This window comes from Pseudoliparis swirei, chromosome 11 (genome assembly GCF_029220125.1).
Source record: "Pseudoliparis swirei isolate HS2019 ecotype Mariana Trench chromosome 11, NWPU_hadal_v1, whole genome shotgun sequence".
In the NCBI taxonomy this organism is placed as follows: Eukaryota; Metazoa; Chordata; class Actinopteri; order Perciformes; family Liparidae; genus Pseudoliparis; species Pseudoliparis swirei.
The window spans coordinates 2,949,981-2,960,340 of NC_079398.1; the positions used below are offsets into that span (position 1 = coordinate 2,949,981).

Here is a 10,360-nt window from a genome sequence, read left to right on the forward strand (position 1 = left end):
GGACCCCCCCACACCTGCAGAAGGTGTAGGTGATTCTACACCCGGGAAAGTGTAGGAAAATTGCCTACAAACCCCCCCCCGTGTGTCGGCAATGGCCGACACTCAGGGGAGGGCAGGCAAATCCCTAGAACCTTCGCCAACTGCCTTCTATGGGACTCACAGATCCGCCCCACTCCTTCCAAAGAAGGAGCAGTGCCGCCTGCTGGAAATCACTAGTATTACGTACTCTGGTTCGCTGCTCCGTGACGTCACAGGTGACTTCAAAGCACAGAACCAGTTAGAACTGGTGGGTTGAGTGACGTCACAATGCTCGCTTCAAAGACTTCTCTATGGTAGTTCCGATGCGATATATCTTTGGCCACAAGTCTTTGGGGGCGCTGTTTCCCCCCTGGACACGAGGCAAATAGACCCCGTATGTTACCCTTTGAGTGAGCAGTGTTGCCAGGTCCGCGGTTTTCCCGCGCAATTGGGCTATTTTTGAAGTGTTGCCGCGGGTTGAATTTTTTGTCCGCTGGTTCGGGTAGACCTATTTTGCATGCAAAGTACATGAATATCTTTAAATAAAAATCCATATTTTAAATGAAATAATTTATTTATACCCAAATCCTACCAAACTGACTCCAGATCAGCACATACACACATTTTATTTATGATAATATACTGTATCTAATTACACAAGGCCATTTTAGGACCGAGGTGAAATAACTGTTTCGGGAATACTGCTTTTAATGCTGGCATACTTAACATTTGGTGTTACTTTGTAGATATTACAATACATTTGGCAATGATAGCAATGCTGTTGGACTTTAAAAGCAGTGTATATGGTTTGGCACGGGCATATTTTGAGTTCTGATATTGGGCTGGTTTTATTGGCCATTGGGCTGGTTTGGTCACACAGACCTGGCAACCCTGGGGGGGGGGTGAGAGAGCTAGTTGTCCTGTCGGGATCGGCTTCACCGGCACCACGCCGCCTCCTGCTTTTAAATCCACTAAACAAGAGCGTCAGAGACTATTCGCATCGTGATGGAGATGGAGAGCTGTGACGAAGAACAACTGATCACATGCTCTGCTTTTGGATCGGAGCTCTGGCCCGTTGTCTCTCCGTGGAGCATAAAGTGAAGCGTAGAGAAAAAGAAGCGGTGTGTGTGTGTGGTGTGTGGGGAAAGTCGAGGTAGAGTGTCAGACACCTTTGCACGATCAGAGGAGTCACACATTGATGCAGCCGTCTTCTATTTTTAATCGGCCCAGTTCGACGTCTATTCTCGAGCCACTCCCTATTAGTTAGCGAGAAAATGAGTCTCCCTTTCTGGAACAGTGTCTCTTGGCTCCAGGCAGCGTGAGGATGGCGACACAAAGGATCTTCTGTGTCACTTGGCTGTGATGCAGCAGAGTGGTGCACGCCACACAGGCCGCGGGGAGTCAGACTCCCCTGCACCCATCTGGTTTGGAGGGGAGCTGCACCGCTCCCTCGTGTTTTCTTGTTTTAAAAGAACCGGGGAGGGGGATACGTGCACATTGAAGCACCACGTTCTGTGGATAGAAAGTGCAGACGTGCCTGGGGTTCAATCACACATGAATGTCTTTTACCTTTCTTTAGTTATTTCACTGTGTATTTAATGCTTATCATTTGTATTTAGTTTGATTGTTTGGCCCTTCCCTCCCTCCTCATTGGGTCCTCCTCTTGGAGGGTAGATGTAAAAGTATAAACATGTGGTAATGTGTATGTGGATATGGATGGATTTGGATATGTGCTGATTTTATTTTGTTGTAGACATATATATTTTTTTCTCGATGTCAAAGACTAATCTGTTTGTGGAAAATGCAAAATAAAAAGTTATACAATTTTTTTTTTAAAGAACCGGGGAGGGGATACGTGCACATTGAAGCACCATGTTCTGTGTATAGAAAGTGCAGACGTGCCTGGGGTTCAATCACACATGAATCTCAGGGACACCAGAAAGACTAATTTCAAAATGAATTCCGAGAGTCACGAGACCCCCTCCCTCCCCCCGCCGCGCCCCTCCCTCCTCCTCCTCCACTTAGTGCTCGCGCAGGTCTCCTCGTGCCACCAAACGGGTGCATCTCCTTCTCCTCTGACCGGCAGCACCAGACAAACAGGTCATGACGGTGTTTGTCCCCTAACGTTGTTTGTGATAAATCAACCACAACATTAGCGCTGCTGAAAACATGACGTCATAACTGGTCGACGTTTCCTAAAAAAAATTAAAAACAAAAACTCAAATCCATGATTTCAAAGCTTTGTCCAGCTGTTTACTGACCTCATATTTGAGTGAGAGAGAGAGAGAATCTTTTTTGTGTTGTATAAATGCTGTTTAGACCATTTTGAAAGTATGTTTATAAATGTCACGAGAATTCACAGCCAGAAAATAGGAGCTAAACTATTCTAACAATGCTAGCACTCGGTGTCATGCTATCCTTGTGCCTCATTGTTTTATGTGTTATCTCTTTGTTTGGTCTGTTCCTGTCTTACAACGATCAATCTTGTAGAAAACGGACAACACGGTTCAGCTAAAATAGTTTTAATTTACAGTAAAGTAACAACACAAGTGATCCAAACTATAGTTTCTCCTCTTCATCACTTTCAATAACACATTTTCGCTGCTTCTGAATTTCCTCTTGGCTGTTGATGTCTATCAATATCGCTCATTTTGAAAATGAGGTCAGAGGGCAATACGGATCTGTATCAGACCAGCGAGGAGGGCAATACGTGGCTGGCATGACGACCATTAGCCAATCAGAGCACTTGTACTGTTGTTGCCATATAATAATTCATCTTTATTCATAAAGAAAATGTAAGCTAGCTGTCTAATCCTGCCCAGAGGAAATGAAGGTCGAGGACAGATTCATCAGTTCATTGCTGCTTATGCTTCAACTCTGTCACCATTTTTTTTTTGGCAGTGGGTGCCCTTTTTTTTAGGTTTGAGCACCTGCCCCCCAAAATGTCTGTGCACGTGCCTGCACACAGGTAACAGTTCCTTATACTTATAGCACCATCTGTTGGCAGAAAATGCCCCCGTATGCCACATGTCTACAGCCACTGGATTCAACTGTTAGGCTGTCCTCATTTACTCCAAACCTCCCCGATTCCCCCGTAGTGCCAGCCTAATTAGCCAACCGCAAGACGACTATAACTACATTAGAGGAATTATTTTAGGTTAACATGTAAGGGGGAGAGAAATAGAAAATAGATTCGATATAATTTCACTTGACAGAGCTATGGGTGAACAGGAGGATGCCGTGTTGACACAGGAGAGTGGAGCTTGCCTCGACCCGTCTAATCTCCCAATAACCCGTCTGGGTTCTGTCCTCGCCGCACTGGGGGAGATGGACTTCATATCAGGTGTCAGGAAAATTAATTAGCTGCACGTATCGTGGTCGAGGCCAAAGGAGATCTCAATAGTAGGCTGACTCGGATTGTAGCAGAGTGCAGGAAAGGACTACCGGGAGAGATTAATGGGAATTATTATTTGATGTAGTAATTTAAGTCATTTTTAAAAAAAACTCTCACTATTCCTCTTCACAATCACAGCTGGAATAATGAATCTATTAGGTTGGACAGGAATGTTTGTATCGGTTAATGTATATTTGTGCAAACAGTTCATATTGTATTTAAACGGCGATTTGGCATTTCATGAATGTTTTGTGCTGCTTGTTTCTGTTAAAATGAAAAAAACAAATCATTCAATTCAGAAAGAAATTGATGACAGAGAGAGGCAGTAGGCCTACGTCCTCACAGATGTTCGTGTCGTACAGTAGAAGCACATTTCAGGAAAGTTTAGCTTTCACTCCTGGATTCATGTAGAGAAAAAATAAGATTGAGGAACATCTAAAAAATGTGCTCCCACTGCATTCTTCTATAAGTGATTTGACTATTTTAATGGGACCGTCAGTGTTAACCCCATCCTGTCCACATCAACATTAGTCTTTTTATTTGGTCTGAGCGTTGGAGGCCACCCTGCTCATTACACTACAGCCCCACTGTGTAAACAGAGAGCAGCATGAAAGGCCGTCAGGGGCCCCTGCATGCCTGTGGGACTACTGGCGTACCTCATGGTTTATGCTTGAAAAAGAGCCATAATCTTCCAGCTAATCTGGGGCTTGTGGTGGAATTCCCCTTGCACGGAGGGCTCATAGGAACTAGCATCCACAATGTTGGCCTCGGTTTAAAAAAGATGGAACAAAAACTATGAATTTAGAAAATTAGTCACAATGTTTTCACACCAATGTGATAAATTATAACAATGTAATAACACCATCTTTGCAAATAAATAAATAATTAAGTCAGTAGGGGCGAGATCCCCCTAGCGACGCTGGCACTCAGTGGCACTTGCCAGTAGTTGCCACAGCTACTCAGTGGCACTTGCCAGCACTTGCCAGCAGGTGCCGCAGCTACTCAGTGGCACTTGCCGGCACTTGCCAGCAGTTGCCAGCAGTTGCCAGCAGATGCCACTACTAGTCAAAAAGTGCCACTACTAGTTAAAAAGTGCCACTACTAGTTAAAAAGTGCCACTACTAGTCAAAAAGTGCCAGCAGACGGAGGGTCGGCCGCAGTGACGAGTCTGCGACGATTTAGTGACAAGCTTCACTGAAGTGCCCGGACAGCGGAAGAAATCACTTTCATGATCACAAAATGGAGGAGCTGCGGTTTAGCTAGATAGATAGATAGCTAAAATAGCTAGATACACAGATGGATGTGTGTGTATATATATATAAAAAGACACTAATTAATATATATATATATATTAATTAGTGTCTTTTTGTAGACACTTACTGACAATATGCAATAAGATAGTGCTGTACATTACTGCTGTACTATATTTAATATTGTTTTGCTCCTACTACGTTTCACTTCGTAATCTATTACACTTATATACCATGATATTGTAACGTCTCGGACGTTATGGCACTGATGACACGGAGACGGGACGACGTTATTAATCCTCCCTTTATTGGGCATCCACCAACACATACAGCGTGCTCCTCTCAGCTTAGCAGGTCGAAAGTCAACAACAACGGTTCCCGTCAACCACCCTTAACTCCCGTTTTCCGACAGGTTAACCCCGCCTCCCCTCTACTCCGCCAATCACAGGCACGCCCCCTCGACCAGCACGCACGGTGCCACACTGTGATTGACAGCCACTTCACAGGGTCGCTACAATATATTACGAAGTGAAACGTAGTAGAAGCAAAACAATATTAAATATAGTACAGCAGTAATGTACAGCACTATCGCATATTGTAAGTAAGTGTCTACAAAAAGACACTAATTATATATATATATATATATATAAATCCATCTGTGTATCTAGCTATTTTAGCTATCTATCTATCTATCTATCTATCTATCAATCTAGCTAAACCGCAGCTCCTCCATTCTGTGATCATGAAAGTGATTTCTTCCGCTGTCCGGGCACTTCAGTGAAGCTTGTCACTAAATCGTCGCAGACTCGTCACTGCGGCCGACCCTCCGTCTGCTGGCACTTTTTGACTAGTAGTGGCACTTTTTAACTAGTAGTGGCACTTTTTGACTAGTAGTGGCATCTGCTGGCAACTGCTGGCAACTGCTGGCAAGTGCCGGCAAGTGTCACTGAGTGCCAGTGCTTACACTTTAGACTAACAGTGGCATCTCCTCAAAGTAGAATTTCATGGCGGTATAACAGTATGACATGGTAAAACAATAAATTATATATATATATCTTTTTTAAAAATTATTATTTAAGAAAGGCGGGTACATTATACATTTTGTAGCGACCCTGTGAAGTGGCTGTCAATCACAGTGTGGCACCGTGCGTGCTGGTCGAGGGGACGTGCCTGTGATTGGCGGAGTAGAGGGGAGGCGGGGTTAACCTGTCGGAAAACGGAAGTTAAGGGTGGTTGACGGGAACCGTTGTTGTTGACGTTCGAGCTGCTAAACTGAGAGGAGCACGCTGTCTGTGTTGGTGGATGCCTAATAAAGGGAGGATTAATAACGTCGTCCCGTCTCCGTGTCATCAGTGCCATAACGTCCGAGACGTTACAATATCATGGTATATAAGTGTAATAGGTTACGAAGTGAAACGTAGTAGTAGCAAAACAATATTAAATACAGTACAGCACTATCTTATTGCATATTGTAAGTAAGTGTCTACAAAAAGACAATATATATATATATATCCATCTGTGTATCTAGCTATTTTAGCTATCTATCTATCTATCTATCTAGCTAAACCGCAGCTCCTCCATTCTGTGATCATGAAAGTGATTTCTTCCGCTGTCCGGGCACTTCAGTGAAGTTTGTCAGAGTCGTCGCAGACTCGTCAATGCGCAGAAATGCCTCAGACGCGCCTGGCCGACCCTCCGTCCGCTGGCACTTTTTGACTAGTAGTGGCACTCTTTGACTAGCTGTGGCATCTGCTGGCAACTGCTGGCAAGTGTCACTGAGTGCCAGTGCTTAAACTTTAGACTAACAGTGGCATCTCCTCAAAGGAGAATTTCATGGAGGTATAACAGTATGACATGGTAAAAAAATTAATTATATATTTATTATTATTAAAGAAAGGCGGGTACATTATACATATCATGGTATATAAGTGTTATATATTACGAAGTGAAACATAGTAGTAGCAAAACAATATTCAATATAGTACAGCAGTATTGTACAGCAATATCGTATTGCATATTATAAGTCTAAAAAAATACATTATCTATGCAAGTCTGTGGCACTTGCCACAGACTTGCCACTGAGGTGCCAGTGAGTTGTCGCTGAGTACTGGCACCGAGCGGCACTTGCCACAGACTTGCCACTGAGGTGCCACTGAGTTGTCAGTGAGTTGTCGGTGCCAGTGATTGCACTCGCCCTCTCTGTTTTTTTGCACACACTAAACATATACACATCGAAATACTTTTTGGGGAATTAAGCAACCATTGCCCCCTGGTGTTACAAATGGGCAATGTCTCAATGTACTTTCCTCAATCACAATGAGCAGAACTCCTTTCGGTTACAGTGAAAATCACTCAGAGCAATGTGGCCGTCAGTCGCTACTTATGTCTTGGTGAAGGTCAACTATTTAAATTGTACATGTGACCGAGTCTCATCCTAATGTAATGACCGACAACAATGTTCATTTAATCAGGCGCAGCAGAAGAAGGGCTCAGGAGCAAACACACAGGAAGTCTTGTGTTTGTAGTTTCTTGCTGTTTACAGAGCTGCATCCTCTGAACTTTCACCGTGTTTTGAATAAGAAAACAAAAGATCAGACATTTGCAAGAATAATCCTCAACCGTAAATACACAAACAAACACCAACACAACCTGGTTTAGTCCCTTCCTGGACTGTTTGTGAACCCTCTCGGGAAAACACATTCTACTAAAGATAAGCACTTTCACATGTCTGCCATCTACCGCTGCAGCCCTACAACTGCACAGACCAATGCACCTGATATTATATCAACTTGGTTTAATAGTGTATGAAACAAATATGGTTTACATTTTCAGTTTAGTTTTACTCCATTAGAACAGTTATATTTATAAAAAGCCTATTTTTTTTTCCATCCACAAAACTTAAGTTGCATTGATTCAGGGCACATCAGACTTTTTTCCAGATGTGCAGGATGTGGATGTCTGGACTACAGAACTCTGGGTCTTGCTTGTCTGAAGGGATCTCTTCACAGTTGAAGTTTTGTTGCAGCAACTAAAAGATAAACAGAAAAAACAACATACTTATACATACAACTACAAACATACTATGCTGCCATATATCTCAGCTTCTTAATATGTATTCACTTATTTATTAGTATGAACAAAGGAAACACAGAGTTGGACTCTCACCTCAAAGAACTGCTTTTCCACTTTTGGGTTGTCACCCTCTGTGCGCTGCTCATAGCAGCAAATAATGCAGGTGCCTGGTCCCGAGAGCAGCTTCAAGCTCTCCACGAGTGGAACGATAGACTGTGTGGACATGCATGATAGTGGTTACAAAAGGAAATACAGTGCTATCCCTCAGGTTTTCATCAAACTCACAATGATGGTGACACGTTGCACATTTACAAAGGCAACATTTAGATTAAAAAGTAGAAAACATATGTAAATTACCTGCTCATAATAGATGCAATCTGCCATAAGGACATAATGCGGGGGAGGCTGGAAGTCAGACACATCGTCACCCCTTTGTAGAAATCAAACCGTTGGTATGGGGACACGTCTTGAACACGTGGTTTAGATTACATACATTTAATCACGAAACAAAACATAAGTACAAACCATTTCAGTACCTTGGCAGTTACTGATCCACGACTGACGAGTGCCTGATTGTCCTGGATGTTTACTCTGAGCAGGCTCTGCAGGTCCTCCAGGTCTGTCACAGTCACTGCAGCTCTATGGGATTCAGTACACAGCGATGAAAACGGCCCTTTGGCTTGATGTGTGCCATTCAGAATCAGAATAATTGAAATAAATGTGACTCCGGTTACACGTACGCTCTCCTCGTGCACACATGGCAGGGTTCTTACACATTTTGACCAATGGATTTCCAGGACTTTTCCAGGACTTTAAATCAAATTTCCATGACCAAACTGAAATATCGGTATAAACATAAACAATGTAGAACATTTTGCGTATAGAGAGCGTACGCCGGCTTATATTTTAAGCGTCTTTCTTTAAAAAACATAATTATTTCAAACTCTGCGTCAATGAACATGTGACTATAACACATTTCCATGACTTTTCCCAAACTTTTATGATTTAATTTTTTCCCATGACTTTTTTCCATTTAAAAATTACATGACTTTTCCAGGTTTTCAATGACCGTACGAACCCTGCATGGAATTTACAAATAGCAGGATACATATAAATAAATAAAAGCTATTGAAGACAATAGAATAGAAACATGTTTGTACAATATAAAAAACAACAACAGTGAGTTATAATCCTTCTCATATACAGTCTGTGGGTTTAATCAATACAAGGATGTGATGGCTGCAATAGCATGGGAGTTCCTTTTAACTGCATCGCGCTGGTGGTACACGCACACGTCGACCAACACGTTAAGGCCAGAGTGTCACGTGAACACACGCACTCAGCAGTCGTCTCACCCCAGTGTTGCTGCCATCAGACCAACCACTCCTGTCCCAGCTCCTAACTCCACAACATTCTTGCCGGCCCAGACGTTGACTCCAGAGGACGGGTTATAAAATAGTTTCGTCTCTAAGTATTTTGCCAGAACGATGGCCGCGTCCCACACAACGCAGCCAACGTCTCCCAAGCAGTACTGCTTCACCTTCAGGGTGCACCCGTCGTTTTTCTCAATTTCTCTTACAAAATAATCAGCCTCGTCTGTGTCCGCCGCCATGTTGGCGGCCGGAGGAACGAGCAGAGAACTTCCGGTTTGAATTTTCCAGAATAAAAGAGTAAACTCTTCATATTAGGGCAAGTGCACGAAATACTGCAAAATAGTGCAGAAAATACGTTACAGAGATATAAAATTATTTTCTGCACAAAATGAATTATTTGCAAAATGCTACTATTCATTCTGCTCAATTTAATTTAATTTTATTGTCAGTTTCAGATGTAAACTAGTTTAAATAGATCTTCCAATATATATATATATATACAGGACTGTATTTTCGTGTAATGCAAAAAAAAAAAACAAAACATTCATGATTTTTAATTACAAACCTTTTAAAAGAATAAAAGGTTTGCATATTTCAGTTGATTTAATGAATCAGAATGAATGCATGACATTTTTGTTTTTTAAATTGCATTACAGAAAATAAAGAACTTTATCACAATATTCTAATTTTCTGAGACAGTCCTGTATATGTGCTGTTTCAGAAGGGTCCCAAGACCTAAAGAAAGTCAAACCTGGTCAAACGAAATAAATAAAATAAGACTATCAATTCATCCCTGAGCGACTCTTCTTTAGAATGTGTATGAACTCATTATCCATGGAAAGAGCCTACATACTCAACTCTGAATATCACCCCCAAAAAAGTCTCTTAATGTCTTTCATTTTCTCCAATATTTGGTGAATCAAATTTAATTATTTTGGCTTTGAGCAATACGGTGCACACTGCCTTCCTGTGTGTGGCCGACTTGAGGCATAGTGGTAACCCGCAAGCACCATAACGTGGTTGTCACTGTCAGTCAACCAATCAATTAATGTGTGTGTATGTGTATATATATGTATATATATATGTATATGAATATGTATGTATATGTATGTATGTGTATATATATATATATAGTTTTTTAGTTTCTTTGTTATTTTCTCTTTATTTTATATTAATTTTCTGATTTATTTGAAATTAATTTAGAATAGGAATATATAAGCATTTTTTGCTTCTACCTATACCTTTTCAGTCTT

General features: G+C 41.9%; 1 protein-coding gene across 1 annotated transcript; it reads right to left on the bottom strand.

The window, feature by feature from the left end:
• Positions 1–7,441: 7,441 nt before the first annotated feature.
• Positions 7,442–9,362, bottom strand: vcpkmt (valosin containing protein lysine (K) methyltransferase). Its single transcript, XM_056425833.1, has 5 exons — positions 9,090–9,362; positions 8,260–8,373; positions 8,092–8,164; positions 7,828–7,947; positions 7,442–7,690 (listed from the first exon to the last, which is right to left on the bottom strand). Exons 1-5 carry the CDS (start codon positions 9,344–9,346, stop codon positions 7,586–7,588), a joined length of 669 nt encoding a protein of 222 aa, XP_056281808.1. The 5' UTR covers positions 9,347–9,362; the 3' UTR covers positions 7,442–7,585.
• Positions 9,363–10,360: the final 998 nt, after the last annotated feature.